General features: G+C 45.0%; 1 protein-coding gene across 1 annotated transcript; it reads right to left on the bottom strand.

Annotated features, from left to right (window-relative positions):
• Positions 1 to 1584: 1584 nt before the first annotated feature.
• Positions 1585 to 26203, bottom strand: LOC141273818 (uncharacterized). The gene is made up of 7 exons (XM_073686198.1): positions 26064 to 26203; positions 24635 to 24789; positions 22663 to 22845; positions 9532 to 9607; positions 9331 to 9422; positions 9142 to 9250; positions 1585 to 6820 (listed from the first exon to the last, which is right to left on the bottom strand). Exons 2-7 carry the CDS (start codon positions 24710 to 24712, stop codon positions 6030 to 6032), a joined length of 1329 nt encoding a protein of 442 aa, XP_073542299.1. The 5' UTR covers positions 24713 to 24789; positions 26064 to 26203; the 3' UTR covers positions 1585 to 6029.
• Positions 26204 to 27140: the final 937 nt, after the last annotated feature.

Consider the following 27140-nt stretch of genomic DNA (forward strand, 5'->3'; position numbering starts at 1 on the left):
GCCGTGGGTTCCGTCTGAATCACATTTCAGAGATTTACACAGAAACCTGGGAGAAAGCGCTCAGCGTAGAGCGCAGGATAAATGTGAGCCAAGCCTTACTGCGATCTTTGGGAGGCAGAATGAACAAATCAACAGCAGGTGAAAAATTGGTTTTATTTATTTTTCATGTCATTCCTCATGCTGTATAAGTGATTAGATGGCTTTATTCTTCGGGTGGAGGGTTTAAACAGACTTTGCAATATACTGACAAGGTTAATAAAATAAAGATAAGTAAGAGGAGGAAATATTTGAGAGATAAATCGGATCACTCCAAAGGTGAGGTGTATAATTGGGGCAAAAATTTATCACAACATGTTAAGAAACATTCTACGAGGAGACATGAGGACCAAAGAGGGGAATTTTCTGGCACTGATGCTGAGAGTAGCAACATCTCAGGATCTGACTCAGAACAATCTTCCTATGGTAATACAGGTGCATCTCACAAAATTAGAGTATCATCAAAAAGTTAATTTATTTCAGTTCTTCAATACGAAAAGTGAAACTCATATATAGAGTCATTACAAACAGTGATCTATTTCAAGAGTTTATTTCTGTTAATGTTGATGATTATGGCTTACACAAAATCACAAAAGTCATTATCTCAGTAAATTAGAATACTTTAAAACAACAGCTTGAAAAATGTTTTTAAAATCCAGAATGTTGGCCTACTGAAATGTATGTTCAATAAATGCTCTCAATACTTGGTCGGGGCTCCTTTTGCATCAATTACTGCATCAATGCGGCGTGGCATAGAGGCAATCATCCTGTGGCACTGCTGAGGAGTTATGAAAGCCTAGGTTGCTTTGATAGCTGCCTTCAGCTCATCTGCATTGTTGGGTCTGGGGTCTCTCATCTTCCTCTTGACAATACCCTATAGATTCTCTATGGGGTTAAGGTCAGGCGAGTTTGCTGGCCAATCAAGCACAGTGATACTGTGTTTTTTAAACCAGGTATTGGTACTTTTGGCAGTGTGGACAGGTGCCAAGTCCTGGTGGAGAATTAAATTTCCATCTCCAAAAAGCTTGTCAGCAGAGGGAAGCATGAAGTGCTCTAAAATTTCCTGGTAGAAGGCTGCGCTGACTTTGGTTTTGTTAAAACACAGTGGACCTACACCAGCATATGGCATGGCTCCCCAAACCATCACTGATTGTGGAAACTTCACACTAGACCTCAAGCAGCTTGGATTGTGTGCCTATCCACTCTTCCTCCACACTCTGGGACCTTGATTTCCAAATGAAAATTGGAACTCTGGGACCTTGTGGAGTGTGTCAATGACTGCCTTCTGGACAACTGTCAAGTCAGCAGTCTTCCCCATGATTGTGAAGCCTACTGAAACAGACTAGGGGACCTTTTTAAGCACTTAGGAAGCCTTTGCAGGTGTTTTTTTGTTGATTATTTTAAATTTACTGAGATAATGACTTTTGTGTTTTCATTGGCTGTAAGCCATAATCATCAACATTAACAGAAATAAACACTTGAAATAGATCACTGGGTTTGTAATGACTCTATATGAGTTTCACTTTTTGTATTGAAGAACTGAAATCAATTAACTTTTTGATGGTATTCTAATTTAGTGAGATGCACCTGTAGAAGGGCCGACCCGGATAACAACATGAATCCTACAGGACCTTTTTTACGGAACAGAGGCAGATTGGGATACAGGGGTTCGACCAAGAACAGAAACAGAAGGAAGTGACGGAACAAGCTACGGTTGACATGAATTCCTTAAGAATAATTAACTTATCTAGACATACCATAACTGGCTGTCAAACAAACGTTCTAAAGAAGGGTCTTGATTTTGGTCTCCCAACTAACCTGAATAAATTCAACATTATCAAGGATTTGCATCTATTTGGAAAAAAAATAATTTTTAAGAAAACGTTCTCAAAACAGGTTGAAAATGGTCCCTCCTCTCAAGGTACTGGGATGATTTCCAGCTTCTCTAGGAAAGAATTGCAGACTTTGGAAATATTGGAGGAATTGGATACAATAATCAAGTAGAGAGTGGAAGTTAAGGATATGCCAGGATCCAATTGGGAAAAGAAAATTTTGAAGCCCAAATCTACTAATATGCCTTCACTGCAAATCTGTCCTGCTGTGAAGGTTTTTGAGGATATGGTCACAAAGGATATATTAGCCTTACCTGATGAAACTTTGAGACCACATCTTGATTCTGAAGAAAGAAGGGTTATTGATGAATTACAACATTTGGAGGATGTTGTCTTTAAGCCCAGTGTCACGGGTGTGTCAGATGTATCAGACAGTCACTTTGCTGCTGGTTGCAGAAGGTCACTTCGTCTGGCATTGCAGACGCCTTCTTAATCAATCTGCTTTTAGGACCCAGTGGCTACCTTCCTTCTGCTCTAAAATTGACACACCCTGGTCCAGGTGTTTAAAACCTCTCAGTCTGCTTCTGGGACTCGCCGGTGATATTTCTATGTTTCTTTGCTCTGGCAGGAGTTCTAGCAGCTTCTTCTCTGGTGCACTTGGAAGTCTGTTGGCGTTTCTTCCCTAGTGTCTGTTCAAGCTAAGTTATCCACTTTTGTTTGTCTCCCTTGTTGTCTTTAGTTTTTAGTGTGGACTGACCAGAGCTCATCCTTCCTCCCTATATAGGGCCTAGCTCTAGGAATTTACAGGGCTTAGGTTTCCTGTTCGGCGATTAGTGTGGAACCAATATAAGGATGGTAGGGCAGGCAGGGTGACATTAGATCTGCCTAGGGGTCTCCACTCCCCCTTTCCCTCATCCCTTTGTGTTGCACTTAGTCTTTCCCATGCTGTGCGTGACACCCAGTGACAGAGGCGGCAATATTGTCATGTGGCTGCAACACAAATATAGCACGCCTTATTAATGAGTTGTCTTTTAGCTTCCTGGATACAAGTCCCTCTGGAGTGACCCCACCAACCAATTCTTGGAAGAGTACAAAAATATTGTACTCTAGGGATGGGAAAGTGGAGCAATTACTAAAAAATGAGGGATTTTCTTGTGGTCAAAAGATAGCAACATTTTACATGCTACCTAAGGTCCACAAGGACCTTAGCAACCCACCGGGGAGACCCATCATCTCTGGTATGGGAAACCGACTGAAAAAACCAATCAATGGCTTGACCAGGAATTAGGCCACGTGTACACGTTGAGTATTTAGTGAGTTTTTTACCTTAGTATTTATAAGCCAAAACCAGGAGTAGGACAGTCAGAGGAAATGTATAATAGAAACACGTCACAACTTCTGTATTTATCACCCACTCCTGGTTTGACTTACAAAAACTGAGGTAAAAAACTCATCAAATACTGATCGTTTGCACTTGGCCTTAAGGGGATATGTTTATGATCTTCCCTCCTATATCAGAGACACTATGCAGGTACTGCAGGAATTACAAGATAACAAATTAGATCAGCAAGAACTATTTGCAACCTGCGATGTTGAAAGTCTATATACCAGTATAGACCAGGATATGGGTTGCAGGACTGTAGACTTCTTTCTATCCAAGAACCAAGACTATAATTCAATACGGAAAGATTTTCTCCTAAGCCTCCTGAGATTTATCCTGAAAGGAATTACTTTGTCTTTGACGGCTTGTTCTATCTCCAAAAGCGGGGAACCGCAATGGGGTCGGCTGTCGCACCTACAGTTGCAAATCTTTATCTGGGATGATGGGAGGAGGAATTTGTCTTTGCAGAGGATATGTCCATCTATGTAGACCAGATCGTAATGTGGAAACGTTACATAGATGATGTTTTGATTATCTTAAGGGGCACGGAAAATACTTTAATGTTATTGATATCCTCAATAGCAATCTGCGCAATTTGAAGCTTGCACTCTCCTTCTACAAGAACTACCGTATATTCCATTCCTAGATATTATGATCTGGAGAGGAGCAGATGACATGATACAAACAGATCTATACAGGAAAGATTGCAACGAACAGCCTTTTGGATGCAAGGAGCGCCCATTCACCAGCAACCATCAGAGCCATTCCAAAAGGGGAATTTTTGCGGCTACGCTGGAATTGTTCCACATTTGAGGGGTTTAAACTAAGAGCTGAGGAATTAAAGGGGAGACTCCTTGAAAGGAATTACCCCCCCAAAAAAATGATAAAGAAAGCATATAATACCGCTTTGAGGACAGAGAGGAAAGACATTCAGACTCCAAAAAAGCGGAGCCATCATCAAAATGACAATGTGAGATTTATCACAAAATATAGAATAGAGAGGTATTCACATTGGTAGGGTCCTGGTATTTTGAGAAACGCCTTGTCGTGGCTACCAGGTAGACATGAATTGGCCAATTTATGCGCTAAGATTTCCGATTTATTTCTATTTTTTATAGCAGTAATGCTTTTCAAATTTCTTATATATTTCATGTTCGCATACTTAGCGTTGCAGTGTGCTGCTTTGTTTGTTAGTATTTTATGGAGGTAGCGACTCCTAGTAAGCACCTATTCATGCCTATTTCTTGTAGTGGAAGTGCCGTCAGTTTTTTCTGTTTCTCATTCATAATAGGAGTTCCCCTATCCTTCCTTCCCGTTGTCATACTTTCAATAGCCTCCTTTCATTGTTACAGCAGAGCAAGCAGAGTACTTGATTTGATGTATTCAGAACTCCTAAAGCAATGAATGGAGAGTGACGGCTCATGTGCCGCCATCTCTCCACTCATTGGCGGTCAGATGCTAGCGGGAAACAGGTGTTTGGGAATACCCATTCTTTAGAGAAGTGCAGGTCACAGAAGTGAGAACCGTATCTATCTGACATTAGTGGCATACCCTACAGATATGCCAAAATCTCTCTTGTGAGATATTTCCCTACACTAGACATTTTGGACACTATTTAACCCTTGGATATCCGGTTAAGCCAGAGCTGTGTTCCAAGGAAGAAATCCCAAAAGTGGAAGAGAGTGAATGAACTGTATACCTCGTCATAATGACATAAATTTTTTCTTCAACCAACTGGGCATCTCCTCTGATGCTGGCCAACTAAAAATCACGGCCATGCCCACAAAAGTTCTGTGGTATTAGCCCAGTTGGTTGAAGGGAAAATTTCCTAGTTCATTAGCGGGGAGCATAACTTTTGAACAGAGAGGCTCAGAAGGAAAATGAAAACTTTTCCAGAATCAGTGGAGCAGCACCAATTGGAGGAGATACTCAGGTCTTCTTGAAAGGGGTTGCTCGATCTTCTGATGAAAGCCTGCAGTCACTTTATGCAGACTTCTGCGCAACGCTCGGTCAGGATTCTGTTTCCAGTGAGAGCAGACAGTCATGTGACCGCAAGTATGTCATTTACATACTTCCAGCCACATTACGAGTAGATGTGCATGGCCTCACTCAATTCCCTTCTATTTTGTGGGGCCAAGCACAACTAGTCGACATGTGACCACATGCATGCAAACCGAATACCTGGGGTCACGTGACTGCCCGCTCTCACTGGTAATACCGGAGAATCCTGACAGCGTGCAGTGCACTTTATCAGAAGATCGGACAACTCCTTTGAGAAGATACTTTTCTCATAATTCCTAACTTACAACCAGTTTAGTCGCTGGGGGACAATTATTTACAGCATTTATGTAATGTCTCATAAGACAACCCCTTGAAGCTTGACCTCTAGTCCAAAGACAATGTATATTGTTAAAATTTAATTAATAAACACAATAGGAAATTTTTTACCTTTCTTTTCTAATGACTAGCTGTAAAAATTAAAAAAATGAGAGTACAATGAATAGTGACCATAATACTATATAGTATACGTAACATCAAGCAGGTGTATTTATCTCAAGATGACAAGTCTTCCTAAAACCAACTCTGTGTGCATAGTAAAAGCCAATACAAAAATGGCAAATCATATACATTTCTGCTTCCTTAATTCTCTATTCTGATGCGGTACTTGACAGTCTTCAAAGCTCCTTGGCGAATGATCCATTACAGTAAAGAAACTGGGAATGGCTTCAGCTTGTGGGATTACTGTGATCTTTATTGAGGTGTGTTTCCCAGCTGCATAGTTAAGTCTCTTGATGTCTACAAGTTTTCTGATGATGAATGAGCCGAAACTTACGAATGAAACTTTTCCCACATTTGGAACATGAAAACGGTCTCTCTCCAGTGTGAGTCTTCTCATGGAAAACTAAATCGCATTTATTACTGAAACATCTCCCACATTCCAAACACTGGAATGGTTTCTCCCCTGTGTGTGTCCTCTGGTGAACAAGAAGCTGCTGCTTACGTGTAAAGCATTTGCTGCACTCAGAGCATGGAAATGGCTTCTCTCCTGTGTGGATTAGCTGATGATAGAAAAGGTTAGATTTACCCAAAAAACGTTTGCCACATTCAATGCATGAAAAAGGTCTCTCTCCCGTGTGTGTTTTCTTATGCTTTACCAGATCACTCTTTGTTTTAAAGCGTTTTCCACACTCGGGGCAAGGGAACGGCTTTTCACCTGTATGAATAATCTGATGGCGGACCAAATTTGATTTCTTGGTAAAGCATTTTCCACAAGCAGAGCATGAAAATTGGGTTTTACATACATCAATTGTCTTTTGTGAAATTAGACTTGTTTTTTTTGTAAAACAATCAACACATGGGAAAAAGTCATTACATGTATGGGATGTGCACTCTGCATTAATATTTGCTGTATCCGGTCCACTTCTCTTGTGGCCAAAACCATCAGAGAGTACAGCTATTCCACCCAGAGCCGGATTTTCCTTAACCACTGCAATGTCTTTTTCTTTCCTATCACAAATAGCAGATAAAATTGGATCTTCTTCAGCAACAACCTTCCTATTCTTTCCATCACCTACAAAATATAATACAAATAAAATACAATTTTTCAGTCTGTACAGCAATATATACTAAATAAAAGTCTATGATTTTCATCAGTGTTTGTTCAGTTTGTCCCTTTCTACCATCAGAGTTTTATCAGTTTTTCTCAGATGTAAGAAATCATGTGCCCATAGACCCATAGACCATGATTCCTCAAAGTGTTTACGTCAGAAAACTGGTGTAAATCACTTTAAAAGTTGCAAATTTTTCGAGCAATGTGTAGCTGTAGAAAAATGTTGTGATTTTTCCATCCTCACATAACTTTTCTAGCAGCTCTGGCAAATTGGGCAGAGCTGGATGTTAAGCTCACGCCTGGACTAACTGGCGTGAGCGTGGTTAGTGGTCCCACTGGGCCACGAATCGAGGAGTGCCTGGAGGTGCGTGACTAGGGGCCTCGCCAGATCCGACCACGAACACACGGCAGCTTAATCAACTCCGTGGTCCGAGGAGGGACATGGGAGGTGGCCCAGGTGCTACTCCAGGTCAGACCCCGGTCACAGCTGTTGACCCACACCGGAGAATGCAGGAATGGGCAGGTTTGGCTGGTATGCAGACAGGCGGGAACAGGCAGGCTCGGCTGGTATACAGACAGGCTGGTACTGGCAGGTAGGAAAACAGGCAGGATAGGGACCAGTACAGACTGGGATACAGGAGCAGAGGCCGCAGGTGCGGAGGACAAGCGGAGCAGAGGCCGCAGGTGCGGAGGACAAGCGGAGCAGAGGCCGCAGGTGCGGAGGACAAGCGGAGCAGAGGCCGCAGGTGCGGAGGACAAGCGGAGCAGAGGCCGCAGGTGCGGAGGACAAGCGGAGCAGAGGCCGCAGGTGCGGAGGACAAGCGGAGCAGAGGCCGCAGGTGCGGAGGACAAGCGGAGCAGAGGCCGCAGGTGCGGAGGACAAGCGGAGCAGAGGCCGCAGGTGCGGAGGACAAGCGGAGCAGAGGCCGCAGGTGCGGAGGACAAGCGGAGCAGAGGCCGCAGGTGCGGAGGACAAGCGGAGCAGAGGCCGCAGGTGCGGAGGACAAGCGGAGCAGAGGCCGCAGGTGCGGAGGACAAGCGGAGCAGAGGCCGCAGGTGCGGAGGACAAGCGGAGCAGAGCAGCAGGTGCGGAGCCGCAGGTGCGGGCAGCCAGGACAGGGCTCTGTTCACATGGAACAGACTAGGAAACATAGGAAGATAGCTAGAACACAGGAGGTAGATACGGAGGCAGGGAAACGGGACAAGCAGAACCAGATACACACAAGGTACTTGCAATGAAGTAGCAAGTGGACACAAAACTCACAAACAGAAGCACAGTGACAACGAGTAGGAGTTAGGTACTGGTTCAGACACTGCTGGAAAAGGGAAGGATCGGACATAGAGACAAACAGGTAATGGGCTAGGACACAGTTCAGACAGGAACTGACACTGGAACGAGATACAGGAATAAGCCTGGGCATACAGCCCCCAGGGTGGCGGAAAAGACTAGAAGTCACAGATACAGGTAACGGGTCTGGGTACTCAGCCCCCAGGGTGGCGGAAACAGACAAGATACAGGACAGGACCTGGCAACTCATTGCATAGAACACACTGAAGGAAAGTGTTGCTCAGGCACCTCCTACTGGGTGGGGGAGGTTTAAGTATCCAGTGACTCACAGCAATAGGCTGGGGACGCATTAGGACTGCGCACACTGTAACTTTAAGAATCAGGAAGTACCAGCGCCGCCGCCCTAAGCCAGCAGACAGGAGATATGCACACAGCAAGTAAAGGAGTATAGTGCACAGCCTGGACTGATAGGCAAGTTGGCGGTCTTGCATGGTGGGAGATGGTACGCCATGCTAGCACGCCGCCAGAGATGTTACACTGGAGAAATGCCTGTCCGTCAAATTCATCAACAGGTACAGCATTTTTAACGCATTTCTGGAAGAACTAAGAGGCGCACACCACTGAGAAGATGTGTCGAATTCATTAAATGCCATGCACTTCAATGAATTTGGCGCATTTTACTCCAAAACATTCCTTCATTAAGATCGTCCTGTACCACGCCAGTCTTACTGAATCTAAACCACAGTCTTTCATTGGGGAATTAGATCCAGGACTTGGATCAAAAATGGACATGTCTAGGTTTTTTTTATGCCTAAACATATGAAAATGTGAACAGTCTCGTAGTCCTAGACTATAATGAGTATGTGTTCTAGGCTAGCCATGAACAACACAGAACACATACCTGAAAAATGGACATCTGAATCAAGCGTAATGATGAGGGAAAAAAAGGCCACAAACGTCGGATAACCTTATGGGTTTAGTAATTATTACTCACATGGTGTGGTAGTAGAAGGTGTCTCCTCCTTGCAATGCTCCTCGCTTTTTTCAAATACATCTTCTTCTTCCTCTAGTACTTCAACTTTAATATCAATCAAGTCTTCACCCTATGTAATCCACAAACAACACGATGGTCTCGTATGGATATAAAGAGTATTTTAATTGGTCCAACTCCATTCCATTGTACCTGAGAGTCTTGTGAGATATCTTGATCTTCCTTTGGTAGGTCCTTGGAGTAAATAGGAATGTAACATTTTTCAGGTGTCCTATTGCGACCATCTGTAGAAAAAATAAAAGGAGAAAATACAGTGGTTTAAAATAAATTCTATATGCACTAGGCAGATGATTAGGATAACTATTGTAACAGGCAGTGAACATCTCTTCTCACCCTGTGATGTAAGGGATGGGTCATTTACTGTGATGTCCATGTACAGATTTCTGTGTCCTTCTAAATACTCCCAAACCTAGGTGAAAGAATATTAACATTTATTTAGGAATCTGACAAAGACAATAATAGAGTCATCACAGGGCAGTAATCTGACAAAAAGAATATGCATCAAAAAAGTGTACTTCCCCAGTCCTTCTCATGTGAAAGAGGAAAGTGTCCATCTGATGCAGAAGCTTGTAAGACAGCTATGGGGGCTCATGAGAAGCTGCAGAAGAAGGACTTCCCCCTTCATTGTGGCATGGGCAGCTACATACTGTGGATGAGTTTAGTAGCATTGCAACTAAGAAAGAATACAAGGGGATAAGGTAAAGTCCTAGGGGACTAAAAGTCCTACAAGCACAAGGGCAATTTTTGCAGCATGCTGCTCAGACGAGCAGGTTCAATTGGCTTTGGTAGACTTCATAAAGATATGTCCTACCACTCAAAAAAATAATATCTCTCTCTCAAAGACAACACAAGCTATATGAGAATTGTGTGACGCTAAGTCACTTCTCATGGACAAGCCATGAGGCGGGAAAGTCAAGGAGTCTGAGGGCAAATTCCAGGAGAGTAAGTCAAAGACAAAAGGGATAAAATAAAAGTATAGTCCAAGCCAAAGTCCGGGGTGAGGCAACAAAGGTCAGAGTACATCAAAGGCAAAAGGGGGTAATACAAAAGAGTAGTCAAAAAGGCAAATCCGAGGTCTGGCAACAATGATCAGAATGTGAAAAAAACAGAGCAAACACACCACTGAGCAAGGTTACGACTGGCAATGGTCTGACCATTGTCAGCCAGCTAAATATGCAGGTAATCAACATGAACAGGTGACACCAGGAAGAAACCCCGCAGGTAAGGCTAGACTGGGCAGCTGAGCTGTCACTCACAATACTGACAGCCCAGCATGTCCCTGATCCTACAGGACGGATGAGCTGTCACGCACAGAATCCTTAGGACACCGTGAGTGGTGGAAACGTGGCAAATTGTCTATAATTTATTATATATACACTGCTCAAAAAAATAAGAAGGAACACTTAAACAACAGAATATAACTCCAAGTAAATCAAACTTCTGTGAAATTAAACTGTCCACTTAGGAAGCAACACTGATTGACAATCAATTTCACATGCTGTTGTGCAAATGGAATAGATAATAGATGGAAATTATTGGCAATTATCAAGACACACTCAATAAAGGAGTGGTTCTGCAGGTGGGGACCACAGACCACATCTCAGTACCAATGCTTTCTGGCTGATGTTTTGGACACTTTTGAATGTTGGTTGTGCTTTCACACTTGTCGTAGCATGAGATGGACTCTACAACCCACAGAAGTTGCTCAGGTTGTGCAGCTCATCCAGGATGGCACATCAATGCGAGCTGTGGCAAGGTTTGCTGTGTCTGTCAGCGTAGTGTCCAGAGGCTGGAGGCACTACCAGGAGACAGGCCAGTACACCAGGAGACGTGGATGGGGACCGTAGGAGGGCAACAACCCAGCAGCAGGACCGCTACCTCCGCCTTTGTGCAAGGAGGAACAGAAGGAGCACTGCCAGAGCCCTGCAAAATGACCCCCAGCAGGCCACAAATGTGCATGTGTCTGCACAAACTGTTAGAAACCGACTCAATGAGGGTGGCATGAGGGCCCAACGTCCACAGATGGGGGTTGTGCTCACAGCCCAACACCGTGCAGGACGTTTGGCATTTGCCACAGAACCCCAGGATTAGCAAAGTCGTCACTGGCGCCCTGTGCTCTTCACAGATGAAAGCAGGTTCACACTGAGCACGTGTGACAGACGTGACAGTCTGGAGACGCCGTGAACAGCGATCTGCTGCCTGCAACATCCTTCAGCATGATCGGTTTGGCAATGGGTAAGTAATGGTGTGTGGTGCCATTTCTTTGGAGGGCCGCACAGCCCTCCATGTGCTAGCCAGAGGTAGCCTGACTGCCATTAGGTACAGAGATGAGATCCTCAGACACCTTGTGAGACTATATGCTGGTGCGGTTGGCCCTGGCTTCCTCCTAATGCAGGACAATGCCAGACCTCATGTGGCTGGAGTGTGTCAGCAGTTCTTGCAAGATGAAGGCATTGAAGCTATGGACTGGCCTGCCCGTTCCCCAGACCGGAATCCGATTGAGCACATCTGGGACATCATGTCTCGCTCCATCCACCAACGTCACGTTGCCCCACAGACTGTCCAGGAGTTGGCAGATGCTTTAGTCCAGGTCTGGGAGGAGATCCCACAGGAGACCATCCGCAATCTCATCAGGAGCATTCCCAGACATTGTAGGGAGGTCCTACAGGCACGTGGAGGCCACACACAATACTGAGCCTCATTTTGACTTGTTTTAAGGACATTTCAACAAAGTTGGATCAGCCTGTAGTGTGTTTTTCCACTTTAATTCTTTAATTTTGGGGGTGACTCCAAATCCAGGCCTCCATTGGTTAATAAATGTGATTTCCATTGATGATTTTTCTGTGATTTTGTTGTCAGCACATTCAACTTTGCACAGAACAAAGTATTCAATGAGAAAATTTCATTCATTCAGATCTAGGATGTGTTATTTGAGTGCTCCCTTTATTTTTTTTGAGCAGTGTATATATTTATTATCTCTGGAGTTTCTGTCAAAGTACCCAATGCCAGAGGCAGCAAAAAAAACAACCTCAAAACATCTTTGAACCTACACCATCTTTGACTGTAGGTACTGTGTTCTTTTCTTTGTAGGCCTCATTTTGTTTTCAGTAAACAGTAGAATTGTGTGTTTTACCAAAAAGTTCTATCTTGTTCTTATCTGTCCATGAGACGCTTTCGCAGAAGAATTTTGCCTTACTCACGTACGTTTTGCCAAACTATAGTTTAGCTTTTTTATGTCTCTGAGTCAGCAGTGGGCTCCTCCTGAGTCTCCTGCCACAGTGTTTCATTTCATTCAAATCTCGACAGATAGTTCGCGCTGACACTGATGTACCCTGAGAGTGAAGGAAAGCTTGAATTTCTTTGGAACTTGATTTGGGCTGCTTATCCACTATCCAGACTATTCTGCTTTGCAACCTTTCAGCAATTTTTCTCTGCCATCCACATCTGGATTAGCCTTGAGATTGTTGATATTGTTCAACAATATTGGTTAGTGATGGAACCAATCTTGACCTAAATGACTAAGTCAAATTTTAGAAATCTTACCAGTGTCACTTTATGTGATAATAACTCCAGTGATTCTGAGACAGTTTTTTGTGAAATATTGTACTTCATGTTAGTGATAAATTTTGGTTGATATAATTTGTAAATATTTATGAAAATATCGAAATTTTGACAAAAAAAGTGAAAATTTTGCAATTTTCAAACTTTAAATTTGTATGCCCTTAAAACATATAGTTATACCACACAAAATAATTAATAAGTAACACTGCACATGTCTAGTTTACATCTGGATTATTTTTGAAACAATTTTTTTTCTGTTAGGATGTTTGAGGGGTTAAAAGTTTAGAAGCAATTTCTCATCTTTTCAACAAATGTACGAAACCTGTTTCTTTAGGGACATATTCAGATTTAATTGACTTTGAGGGGCGTATATATTGGAAACTCCCTAAAAGTGAGACCATTTCAAAGAGCGCACTCCTCAAATACTTCAAAAACTATTGTCTGGAAATTTTTTAACCCTTCAGGTGCTACACAGGAATTAATGCAAAGTGGAATGAATAAAAATAAATTAAAATTTTACCTCTAAAATCTTGTTTTAGCCCCAATTTTTTCACTCTTGCAAGAGGTAAGTGGACCCCACAATTTGTTACTTTTTTACGAGTGTGGCAATACCCCACATATAGTCAAAAAGTTCTGTTTGGACAAACGGCAAGGCTCAGAACAGAAGGAGCAATATTTAAATTTTGGAACACAAATTTGACTATGTCGCATTTGCAGGGCCTTTAAGGTGCCTAAACAGCAGAAACTCCCCCACAACTCACCCCTTTTTGGAAACTAAACCCCGCAAGGATTTTATCCAGGAGTATAGGGAGCATTTTGAACCCACAGGTTCTACACAGAATTTGATGACATTAGTTTGTCATATTGAAAAAGTTCATTTTTTTCACAAAAATCTTGCTTTAGCCCCAAATTTCTCACTTTTGCAAGAGGTAACACCATAAAGTGGATCCCACAGTTTGTTACCCACGTTCTTACGAGCATGGCAGTATCCCACATGTAGTCAAAAAGTTCTGTTTGGACAAACAGCAGGGCTTGGAACAGAAGGGGCACAATTTGAATTTTGGAACACAAATTTGGCTCTATTTGGAATAGATTTTCATATTTGCAGAGCCTGTATGGTTCAAGAGCAACATAAAACTCTCATAAATGTCTTTTTGTAAATTATACCCTCTAATGTTTTTAGCTAGAATGGTACTGGTTTTATACCACCATTTTTATGCAGTTGATGCAACACAAGTTTGAAAAATCACAATTTGCAATTTTTTCACTGTCATTTTCATGAATCTTTTTTATAAGTTCTGAGGAACACACCTCAAATTTGATTGCACTAGTTTTAGTAGTAATTGTCAGTGTACACGTGGTACCCTTGGTGAAGAAATGACGTTATTAGTTCCCAGACTATTTTACCCAGGATGCCAATTGTCTGGGGGCGGTTTGTTGGGTTTATTTGGCGGTTCCCATCTTCGTAAATTAGAAAGGAGCACATGTACCCTGATGAGCTCTCGCAAATTTTGTACAATTTTACACCATGTTTGGCTCGCTTGGAGGGGATAAATTGTCGGAATGACAGGCGGCCCTTGAAACTCATGAGAAACTTGCCAACTGCAAAATTTTGCTCTGGGGAATAGTAATTTAGAAACTAATGTTTTAGGAGGGAAATTAGGGGTCTCAATTTGTTAAGGAAATCGTAGTTGTGGTCACTTCTTGGGGGGGGGGGGTGGCATGGGAATTATCACTAAAATGAAGGAATCTCATTAGGTCTTCATAACAGGATCGGGACATGACTGCTGCAAATACAGGGGTACTGTGGTCAGATTTTGTTGCCCAGTAGGGGCGGAGAGTGGATTTTATTTTACTAAACCCATGTTGATAGTAAGAACCCAAATTTTGTTTTTTTCAGGGACATTTGTGGGGGTCTATGAACAGGAATGAAAGGCAAAGAAAGAAAGAAAAATCATAAAAATATATACTTTTTTGAACTGACTAAGGGAATGACAAATATTGGGCTTTTGATCACTGTGATAGGGACCTTCCAGCCAGAATATCTTGGTAGGCACACTGAGCATGCGCCCACCATTTTGCTTCGGAAACAGGAGGAGAAATGCCGGGGGATGGCTTGGCCGGTACCGTGGGGTTCCTGGGGACATTTTCTTTTACCGATGAAATGTTAGATCATGTCAGAGGACAGAGAAATGATTTTTAAAAACGGTCTTTTTTTTGTTTTAAAGGTGAAAATCCACCCCTGATCATATTCTCCAGGGTCTCAGTTACCCCTGGTAGCTGAAACCTCGGAGATTTTTAGAAGCTGGGGGGCGTTATTGCCATATTTCTCAGCACCGTTAAAAATCAGCACTGAAGAATAAGGCCCCTTAACTGCCACTGCTAAAAGGCGAATCGGCAGCCATTAAGGGGTTAAAATAGCGTCAATTATTCTAGGTACACTTGCACACAGTTTTTACAGGAACTCGGCAGAGAGATTGTACCAAACATGTTGGAGAATTAACCACAGATCTTCTGTGGATGTAGGCTTGTGCAATAATCTGTCTCTTCATGTAATGCCAGACAGACTACATGATGTTGAGATCAGGGCTCTGTGGGACTATATCATCACTTCCAGGTCTCCTTGTTCTTCTTTATGCTGAAGATAGTTCTTAAAGGGGTTGTCCAGGTTTGTCACAAAAGTCTGCAGTCATTCTATGTGACTGCAGACTTTTGAATCCTCATAACGTGCATGGCGCACGCTGTCAGGATTCTCCACTGCGGCCTGTCATGTGACTGCAAGTATGTGATATGCATACTCATGGCCGCATTCTGAATAGACGTGAGCGGCCTCGCTCAATTCAAGGGAATGCTACAGATGTCTAGTCAGAATGTGGACGCAAGTATGCATATAGCATACGTGTGGTCATTTATCTACCTTCCTTTCACCGCAGGCACCGGAAAATCCAAACAGCGCTCCCTTCGCGATGTGAGGATTCATGAATCTGAATTCAGATTTTCATGCCAAATTTGGACATCCCCTTAAAGGACATCGACTATATGTTTTGGGTCATTGTCCTGCTGAATAAATTTGGGGCCAATAAGACGCCTCCCTGATGAATCTACCTGTTTTTCTGAGCACTTAGAACACAAAATGCAGAGGTGTGGACAGTCAATACAGTGGTCGTCCAAGGAAATTTAGTGAAGTCTGGCCAGAACTGAGCTTTATGGAAGAATTGCGACCAAAAGCCACAACTTCATCCCTTTCACAACCTTAGACGCATGTCCTGGTTGGGAAGGACTTCCCAACCTAGAACGTATTGATAAGTCCTGGCAATTTTGGTGCACAGACACTGTGTCAGCTGTCAAATTCGCTGAACACCTGGCTCTCACTGTCAGGAGCGGTACCGCACCACTCCTAGCAGTTTAACCCCCTAAATGCTCTGATCAATATCGATCACAGCATTTAAAAATACATGCCCACAATCAGGAATAGCAGCGTTTTTAATGCGTTTATATCACTCCGTTCTACATTGCAAGCACAGTGGATGGGATTTATAGAAATTAAATGACCACTGAGCTTCTATTTAACTCTTGTGTAAACTCACCCGCGGTGCGGGTTTACAAGCCACAGCATGTCAATTTCTAAAGCAGAGACGCTACCTGCGCATAGAATACTAGCTATTAAACCCATTTTATGCCCGGGTGGTGAGCATTTTTATTGGTACATTTCCGGTGCCGTTTTTTTTTTTTTTTTTTTTTTAAGACACTAAGAATTCGCATATGCAGTGTCTTCAATAAAATGGCGCTGCATAGCGTGGTATGCGCATGAGCTGACTCTGGCACCATTTCATTGAAGTATTGTGCTACAAAATTAAAAGGATCCTGTCATCAAAAATAACTCTATTAACCTGCAGATTAACCGCTTATATGTAGGTTAACAGCGTTATGCTGCCCAGCAGAAGAATGCAGCGGGGAGAAAATGAACTTTATTCTCCTAGCCAGCATTCGATTTCAGTCATGGGGGCGGGGCGGTTCGGTCACCGCTGAGTATAGACAGCATCTGCTCTAATCGAGCCCCTGGCCCTGACCGACACTGGCTCTATATTGAGGCAGGGATAACAGCGGTTGCTCTATATTCTCAAAGCAATGACTTAACCGGCATCGGGCCAGACCCCATGATTGAAACTGAATGCTCCCCCATCCTGGTATATGCTCCCCTCATTCTATTACCCCTTCTGGTATCTGCTCCCCCCATCCTATTCCCCCATGCTGGTATATGCTCCCCATTCCATTCCCCCATCCTGATATATGCTTCCCCTCATCCTGGTATATGCTTCCCCCCCCCCCATCATGGTATATGCTTCCCCTCCATCATGGTATATGCTTCCCCCCCATTTTGGTACACGCTTCCCCTCATCCTGGTATATACTTCCCCCCATCCCATTACCCCATCCTGGTATATGTTTCCCCCCATCCTGGTATATACTCCCCATCCTATACCCCTATCGTGGTATATGCTTCCCCCGCATCCGGGTATATGCTCCCCCATCCTAGTATATGTTTCCCCCCATCCTGGTATATGCTTCTCCCCATCCTATTCCCCCATCCTGGTATATGCTCCCCCATCCTGGTACATGCTTCTCCCCATCCTATTCCCCCATCCTGGTATATGCTCCCCAATCCTATTCCCCCATCCTGGTATATGCTTCACCCCATCCTGATATATGCTCCCCCATCCTGGAATATGCTTCTCCCCATCCTGGTATATGCTCCCCCATCCAATTCCCCCATCCTGGTATATGCTCCCACATCCTATTCCCCTATACTGGTATATGATTCCCCATCCTATTCCCCCATCCTGGTATATGCTTTCCCTCATCCTGGTATAAGCTCCCCCATCCTGGTGTATGCTCCCCCAACCTATTCCCCCCATCCTGGTATATGCTTCCCTCTATCCTGGTATATGCTCCCCCCCATCGTGGTATATGCTCCCCATCCTATTCCCCAATCCTGGTATATGCTCACCCCCCCATCATATTCCCCCATCCTAGTATATGCTCCCCCATCCTATTCCCTCATCCTGATATATGCTTCCCCGTATGCTGGTATATGCTGTCCCATCCTATTCCCCCATCCTGGTATATGCTTCCCCTCATCCTAGTATATGCTCCCCCATCCTGGTATATGCTTCCCCCCCACCCTGGTATATGCTTCCCCCAAACTTATTACCCCATCCTGGTATGTTTCTCCCCATCCTGGTATATGCTCCCCATCCTATTCCCCTATCCTGGTATATGCTTCCCCCCATCCGGGTATATGCTCCCCCATCCTATTCCACCATCCTGATATATGCTCCCCCATCCTATTCCACCATCCTGGTATATGCTCCCCCATCCTATTCCCGCATTCTGGTATATGCTTCTCCCCATCCTGGTATATGCTCTCCCATCCAATTCCCCCATCCGGGAATATGCTTCACCCCATCCTGGTATATGCTCCCCCATCCAAGTATATGCTGCACATCCTATTCCCCTATCCTGGTATATGATTCCCCAATCCTATTCCCCCATCCTGGTATATGCTTTCCCTCATCCTGGTATAAGTTCCCCCATCCTATTCCCCCATCCTGGTGTATGCTCCCCCAACCTATTCCCCCATCCTGGTGTATGCTCCCCCCCCCATCCTGGTATATGCTCCAGGGCTGTGGAGTCTGAGTCTGAGTCGGAGTTAGTTTTGGTTGGAGTCGGAGTCGGTAGAAATGTACCGACTCCAGCTTTAAAAAAAATGTATTAATATTTCATAATTGAACTTTCATATGAATTTTATAAATGTTACTCAAATATATATGTTCTATCAAACTATGAACAACAGTGATAAGCAGTTCTGTCTGGGATGTGGATGCGTTCTTCTGTCTGGGGCCAAACTGCGCAGGCATAGTCTATAGAGGCTTCGGACAGACGGACACATCCCTGGTTAAATTATAGATTACATGTGGTAAATCCGCATGTTACCTAAACACAAGTAGCAGATAACACCCCAAACCTACAGCCAATGTCATGAAGAACTATCTTTGCATAAAAAACAACAAGAAGCCCTGGAAATGATAATATGGTCCCCACAGAGTCCAGAGATCAACATTTTTGGGTCTATCAGGAATTACATGAAAGATCTGAGCCAGCCTACATACACAGAAGATTTGTGGTTAATTCTCCAAAAAAAAACTCTCTGTCAAGTTCCTTTAAAAACTGTGTGCAAGTTTACTTATAATAATTGCTCTTTTGAAGGCAAAGGATGGTCCCACCAGGTCATTCACAATACAAACTATTAAGATTTCTATTTTGCAAAGCATTCTGACTTTGCAGCATGCTTTCCACAGAACTGTGTAATATATCTACCATATTTTTCAGATTATGAGACACAATGTTTTTCCTCCCAATTTGGGAGGCTGCAGTGGAGCGGGGTCACAGGAGGTAGGGTCGCTGCTTCTGGAGCCCCACGGCGGCAGGAGCGGAGCGATTATAAGATGGCAAGGCTTTCATAAGATGTCGGCGGCCATTTTCCCGAAGCCCACCGCAGGGAAATCTACAGGAAAGGGGACTCCACTCATTGGCGCCGATATCTTATGAGAGCCCAGGGACTGCAGCATCGCCCCGCTCCTGCCGCCAACGGCCTCCTGAAGCAGCGACCCTGTCTCCTGTGACCCCACTCCACCACAGCCGCCCCCCATTTAAGCTACAGTTAAAATGGACTATAAGACTCACATAATTTTATTTAAAAAAAATGTTTTTCCTATTATCCACTCCAAAATTTGGGGCATCTTATGGTCCGATGTGTCTTACAATCTGCAAAATACGGTAGGCGCAAGTGTCACTGGGCTATTACCATTATCCACATACCTATGGCGCTGTTTTCCTTGGTCTTCCTTATGCCACAGCAATCCATCTGATGAAGGTCGATGTTAATGGCCAAAACATTACTTTATTGGGATTGCTTTACTGAATAAAAACTCATTCTATATTCTCAATACAAGAGTGCCAGATTTCATTTTACTTAATATTACATTAAGATTATGTGGGCAGTAACTAATTATCCTCACCCTAGTCATGCAGTTTCCCCATGGCCATTTAGGGCAGTCAGTGCTGTACTTCTAGCTCTGTAAGGCGTTTATTCTGTCATGTGCATATCCTGATGTTTATTTCTAGGTTGTACATGACATGTCAGGTGAATGGTGTATATATAATATTGTTGCTTCAACTTCAGGTTCCTTAGTGTTTGATGCTTTCTTAAACAGTTTGTTATTAATAAAGTGTTTTCTATTTTTATATCACGACTTTTTGTATTTTGGCCTTTTTGAGCAAGACATATATTTTAGTATTAGCCAAACTCTAATATCCATGTACAGTCATGGCCAAAAGTATTGAGAATGAGACAAATAGTAATTTTTCCAAAGTTTACTGCTTCATTTTTTGTAATGGCAATTTGCATATACTCCTCAATGTCAAAGAGTGATCAGCTTAACAGCAATTACTGTACTTGCAAAGTCAATATTTGCCCAGAAAACGAACTTTAACCCCCAAAACACATTTCAACATCATTGCAGTCCTGCCTTAAAAGGAGCAGCTAACATCGTTTTAGTGATTGATCCATTAACACAGGTGTGGGTGTTGATGAGGACAGGGCTGGCGATCAATCAGTCATGATTAAGTAAGAAGGACATCACTGGACACTTTAAAAGGAGGCTGATTCTTGGTATCATTGTTTCTCTTCAGTTAACCATGGTTATCTCTAAAGAAACACGTGCAGCCATCATTGCACTGCACAAAAATGGCCTAACAGGGAAGAGTATCGCAGCTACAAAGATTGCACCTCAGTCAACAATCTATCGCATCATCAAGAACTTCAAGGAGAGAGCTTCCATTGTTGTCAAAAAGGCTCCAGGGCGCCCAAGAAAGACCAGCAAGCGCCGGGACCGTATCTTAAAACTGTTTCAGCTGCGGGATCGGACTACCAGCAGTGCCGAGCTTGCTCAGGAATGGCAGCAGGCTGGTGTGAGTGCTTCTGCACGCACTGTGAGGTGGAGACTCTTTGAGCAAGGGCTGGTTTCAAGGAGGGCAGCAAAGAAGCCACTTCTCTCCAGAAAAAACATCAGGGACCGACTGATATTCTGCAAAAGGCACAGGGAGTGGACTGCTGAGGACTGGGCCAAAGTCATTTTCTCTGATGAATCCCCTTTTCGATTGTTTGGGACATCTGGAAAACAGCTTATTCGGAGAAGAAGAGGTGAGCGCTACCACCAGTCTTGTCTCATGCCAACTGTAAAGCATCCTGAAACCATTCATGTGTGGGGTTGCTTCTCAGCCAAGGGAATCGGCTCACTCACAGTCTTGCCTAAAAACACAGCCATGAATAAAGAATGGTACAAGAATGTCCTCCAAGAGCAACTTCTCCCAACCGTCCAAGAGCAGTTTGGCGCCCAACAATGCCTTTTCCAGCATGATGGAGCACCTGGCCATAAAGCAAAGGTGATAACTAAATGGCTCATGGAACAAAACAGAGATTTTGGGTCCATGGCCTGGAAACTCCCCAGATCTTAATCCCATTGAGAACTTGTGGTCAATCATCAAGAGACGGGTGGACAAACAAAAACCAACAAATTCTGGCAAAATGCAAGCATTGATTATGCAAGAATGGACTGCTATCAGTCAGGATTTGGTCCAAAAGTTGATTGAGAGCATGCCAGGGAGAATTACAGAGGTCTTGAAGAAGAAGGGACAACACTGCAAATATTGACTTGCTGCATTAACTCATTCTAACTGTCAATATAACCTATTGGTACTCATAATATGATTGCAATTATATTTCTGTATGTGATATAAACATCAGACAAACACTAATAAAAACCAGAGGCCAGCAGATCATGTGAAAATATAATTTTGGTGTCATTCTCAATACTTTTGGCCATGACTGTAGTAAACATTTTAGTCTCTGGTTATACTTGTAGCAGTGTCTAGATATAAAATCATTTGAAGGTATGATTTATCTCTGTTGTATCTTTTGAATCATTCCCTCTCTGTATCCCCATGTAGTAAGAATGCCCCCCCCCCATGTCACCACCTTGTACTAAAGCCCTCTCAGGGCCCCCACACAGAAACAGTGCCCCCTCTGCGACTCCACACAGATACCGTGCCCCCTCTGCGACTCCACACAGATACCGTGCCCCCTCTGCGACTCCACACAGATACCGTGCCCCCTCTGCGACTCCACACAGATACCGTGCCCCCTTTGCGACTCCACACAGATACCGTGCCCCCTCTGCGACTCCACACAGATACCGTGCCCCCTCTGCGACTCCACACAGATACCGTGCCCCCTCTGCGACTCCACACAGATACCGTGCCCCCTCTGCGACTCCACACAGATACCGTGCCCCCTCTGCGACTCAACACAGAAACAGTGTCCCCTCTGCGACTCCACACAGAAACAGTGTCCCCTCTGCGACTCCACAAACACATATTAATAGTGGCCCCCATACAACAGTAATTGCCCCATCCCTTACTGTCCCCATATGTTTTGTTTGCAACAACAAACTGCCCAGCCCTCAAAAAAAATTCCCTCAACTCACCCAACTTCACTGGAGTGGTTACATCTTCTTTTTCTGCCTGTAGACTGCAGCCGAGTGCGGGAACGCCTGCATCCTCTGTTTTATGCCTGACAATCTCCAGCAGGCTTACTTGAGTAAGAGGCAGAGCAGCTTTCAACGGTACCAATTGCGTTGAAAGTGATGCCAGCCCTCTAGTCATGCCACTGACACCATCACGTGCTCCTCATTCTCACCCAACACCCTCTCCGGTAGTAGAAATTGGGTTGAGGCATCATTCAGATGTCTTCCTTGCTACAGTATAATCTCCCAGCCATGCTCACCTCTCCAGTTAGGAGATGCACAATCTTGTTGGTGAGTTGTAAAATCTTCTGCTCATTATTGTTCTCCTGCGTCATCACATGAGGAGGAGGCACTGCAGTGTAGTTTTGTGTCCTGCTCCATCTTCCTGAGCTATTACCAGATGTCTCAGGTTCCTCAAATGTCTTCTTTGTAAAAATATAACCCTAAAAGATAAATACACAAGAAAACATTATGGTGGGGTCAAATCTTACATCAAGTGGTGCAACATAACCTTATCTTCCAGTAGTTTTATTTATATAAAGCCTATTCCTGTTTTACTAAAACACATACATGAAATGTCATCCTTAATACTTCACCTTACTGAACATTGCCCTATTTTACTCATCGCCGATTCCCTCACCCTTCCGGACCTGTCCCCGTCTTCTCATCGCCGATTCCCTCACCCTTCCGGACGTGTCCCCGTCTTCTCATCGCCGATTCCCTCACCCTTCCGGACGTGTCTCCGTCTTCTCATCGCCGATTCCCTCACCCTTCCGGACGTGTCCCCGTCTTCTCATCGCCGATTCCCTCACCCTTCCGGACGTGTCCCCGTCTTCTCATCGCCGATTCCCTCACCCTTCCGGACGTGTCTCCGTCTTCTCATCGCCGATTCCCTCACCCTTCCGGACGTGTCCCCGTCTTCTCATCGCCGATTCCCTCACCCTTCCAGACGTGTCCCCATCTTCTCATCGCCGATTCCCTCACACTTCCGGACGTGTCCCAGTCTTCTCATCGCCGATTCCCTCACCTTTCCGGACATGTCCCAGTCTTCTCATCGCCGATTCCCTCACTTTTCCGGACGTGTCCCCGTCTTATCGCATCCCTCACCCTTCCGGACGTGTCCCCGTCTTATCATCGGATCCCTCACCCTTCCGAACGTGTCCGCATCTTATCATCGGATCCCTCGCCTCTCTGGACGAGTCCCCATCTTATCATTGGATCCCTCGCCTCTCTGGACGAGTACCCATCTTATCATTGGATCCCTCGCCTCTCTGGATGTGTCCCCATCTTATCATTGGATCCCTCGCCTCTCTGGACGAGTCCCCATCTTATCATTGGATCCCTCGCCTCTCTGGACGAGTCCCCATCTTATCATTGGATCCCTCGCCTCTCTGGACGAGTCCCCATCTTATCACTGGATCCCTCGCCTCTCTGGACGAGTCCCCATCTTATCATTGGATCCCTCGCCTCTCTGGACGAGTCCCCATCTTATCATTGGATCCCTCGCCTCTCTGGACGAGTCCCCATCTTATCATTGGATCCCTCGCCTCTCTGGACGAGTCCCCATCTTATCATTGGATCCCTCGCCTCTCTGGATGTGTCCCCATCTTATTATTCGATCCCTTGCCTCTCTGGACGAGTCCCTATCTTATCATTGGATCCCTCGCCTCTCTGGATGAGTCCCCATCTTATCATTGGATTCTTCACCCTTCCGAACGTGTCCGCATCTTATCATTGGATCCCTCGCCTCTCTGGACGAGTCCCCGTCTTATCATTGGATCCATCGCCTCTCTGGACGAGTCCCTAGTGTATTCATCTTTCAATCCCTCACTTCAGTGGATATTACTATATCTTACTCACAGTTGAATGTCACACCTCTCTCAACATGTTCCTATTTAAAGCCCCCATACACATTAGACTAATAGCCACATCCGCCTATATCGATGGGTTCGGCCTAGAGTGTAATATATTTGGGGGTACCAGTCAACTGATGTCGGATTAGCTGTGTCCAATTTTGGACTGTGGATCGCTTTGTTCTAATTGAGATGAGACGCTGGCTGACACATCTATCAGCCGCTTATTCCTATAAAACACAGAGGGGTGCGCGACCAAGCGAGTCTCTGTGTATGGGAGAGATGGCCAAGATGGCTGTCGGTTGATTGTCTGAAGCATCTTTCTGTCGACAGCCGTCTATATGTGTGTGGGGCCTTTATTCATGGTTGAATGTCTCACCTCTCCAGTCAGCAGATAGAGGACCTCAAGAGTTAGATTTAATATTCTCCCAGCAATCTTTTCATTATTTATTTCCATTGTCCCAGGAACATCAGAGGTAGTGACTGTGCACGAGTAGAAGAAATTGTAACAGATTTCTATCAATAAGGTGGCATCTGGAGAAGTGAAAGGATATAATGATGAGACATAGCAAATAGAAGAAATATAAGAGCACCACTCCAGCTTTTCTTTTATTGCAGTGCTGCTACTAATCTACGTTCCCTGCCTTAGTCTCATACTTACCAGCCACTGCCTTCATCTTTTATCAGCGCTGCTCCGGGCGGTCTCCAGCAGTTTGTGACCTGTGGATCGCTCCAGTGTTCGCTGGCCGAGCAGGAGGTCACATCTGAATGCAAGTCTATGAATGTCAGAACGAGGTTCTCATAGACTTACTCTGAGAGCTTGTGACCGTTACCTCCGACTTACGGTCAGTCAGAAGCTGCGATCACAATATGGCGGTGCGGGACCGGAGCGGCGCTGAAGACGGTGGCTGGTGAATATAATACTAAGATCAGGGAACTCTGGAGTGGTGCTTTAAGACCTAAGACGACAATCTAAAATAAACAATCAAAGCTGCTTAGGTCAATAAAATATATATATGTATGTATAAATAACACCAACACATTCTGCATTTTCTATGACTGCTTGGAGATAATTTGGCAGCACATTACCCTCGCATTACAGCTCGTGGCATGGTGTGCCCATTGGTGAGGAGTGGCCAGCCCCCATTACTAGGTAGCCCAACTTACTCTGCTAGAAGTTCTATTCCCCTCTGGTCAATATTAAATAATACAAGTGTAGTTACAGCAATCTGCGTGAGTGAACCAGGCCTGGTGTACACAGTCCATGCTGCCACCCGGAGGGGAGAAAGCCTCGTACCGGCATTATACAGGAAGCCGGGGGTGTCCGTCACTCTGGTCGGCACATGATAAGTGGCCAGTCACTGGTGTCATTATACAGCATTTATCATTGCAGGCTGCAAGCCCTTACACCACGACCCCCCTATCAGTATTCGGTCAGTATTTTTTCTCAGGAGTGGGTGATAAATGCAGAATTGGTGACTTGTTTCTATTATACCTTTTCTCTGATTGTTCCTCACCTGGTTTTGGCTCCCACTCCTGAGAAAAAATACTGACCAGATACTGATAGTGGGGCCGTGGCCTTATACTTTCTCTCTGTACAAACCAGAACAGTGAGGTGTGACTGAGAGCAATACAGATTTTTCTACACTGGTGTGTCAGTCCTAACTGGAATTCTAGCATTCCATTCCTGAACTAGGAAGTGATATTTTATGTCTAAAAACAAAGATTTTACCACCTGGGGCTGTTTAATGTCGCAAAACACCGGCTATACATATGAGCAGCCAGTCAGACAAAGCTATCATACATACCGAGCAACGAGGCCCCAAAGCTGCCACCACAGCCGGGAAACCTGGCGCCGGGGATCTGGGCTCTATCACTCCGGTAAGAGGACGGGAAGGAACACAGCAGATATACGGGAGGGCGTGTCCACAATGCAGCGGCGCCTATGAGCGATGACGTCACCAGAAGAGGCGGTGCCTCCCACAGGGCAGAGCTCAGCCATAACAGGAAGCATAGCAGTGCAGTGTGTGGAGCCTGCCTCTGAGTGGCGCCACATCTGGGCTCATCCATACAGCAGCTCCATTGTAGACAGGAGATTCCAACAGCGGCTCGCAGACTGCATGCTAGGCTAGCCGCCTCTCTACAGGACAGGCTGGAGTCTGCATGCTAGGCTAGCCCCTCTCTACAGGACAGGCTGGAGTCTGCATGCTAGGCTAGCCCCTCTCTACAGGACAGGCTGGAGTCTGCATGCTAGGCTAGCCGCCTCTCTACAGGACAGGCTGGAGTCTGCATGCTAGGCTAGCCCCTCTCTACAGGACAGGCTGGAGTCTGCATGCTAGGCTAGCCCCTCTCTACAGGACAGGCTGGAGTCTGCATGCTAGGCTAGCCCCTCTCTACAGGACAGGCTGGAGTCTGCATGCTAGGCTAGCCGCCTCTCTACAGGACAGGCTGGAGACTGCATGCTAGGCTAGCCGCCTCTCTACAGGACAGGCTGGAGTCTGCATGCTAGGCTAGCCGCCTCTCTACAGGACAGGCTGGAGACTGCATGCTAGGCTAGCCGCCTCTCTACAGGAGAGGCTGGAGTCTGCATGCTAGGCTAGCCGCTTCTCTACAGGACAGGCTGGAGTCTGCATGCTAGGCTAGCCGCCTCTCTACAGGACAGGCTGGAGTCTGCATGCTAGGCTAGCCGCCTCTACAGGAGAGGCTGGAGTCTGCATGCTAGGCTAGCCGCCTCTCTACAGGACAGGCTGGAGACTGCATGCTAGGCTAGACGCCTCTCTACAGGACAGGCTGGAGACTGCATGCTAGGCTAGACGCCTCTCTACAGGACAGGCTGGAGTCTGCATGCTAGGCTAGACGCCTCTCTACAGGACAGGCTGGAGACT

The sequence above is a fragment of the Phyllobates terribilis genome, unplaced genomic scaffold (genome assembly GCF_046119375.1).
Source record: "Phyllobates terribilis strain yellow unplaced genomic scaffold, ASM4611937v1 Scaffold_5__5_contigs__length_657084704, whole genome shotgun sequence".
NCBI lineage: Eukaryota > Metazoa > Chordata > Amphibia > Anura > Dendrobatidae > Phyllobates > Phyllobates terribilis.

What these genes read in the sequence shown, in the direction of transcription:
- LOC141273818 (XM_073686198.1), bottom strand. Translation starts at nt 24,712, where the DNA reads ATGGAAATAAATAATGAAAAGATTGCTGGGAGAATATTAAATCTAACT. An exon ending in TCTATCTGCTGACTGGAGAG is followed by an intron (nt 22,846 to 24,634) that starts GTGAGACATTCA and finishes TTTATCTTTTAG; the next exon opens with GGTTATATTTTTACAAAGAA. An exon ending in CCCATCCCTTACATCACAGG is followed by an intron (nt 9,423 to 9,531) that starts GTGAGAAGAGAT and finishes TTTTTTCTACAG; the next exon opens with ATGGTCGCAATAGGACACCT.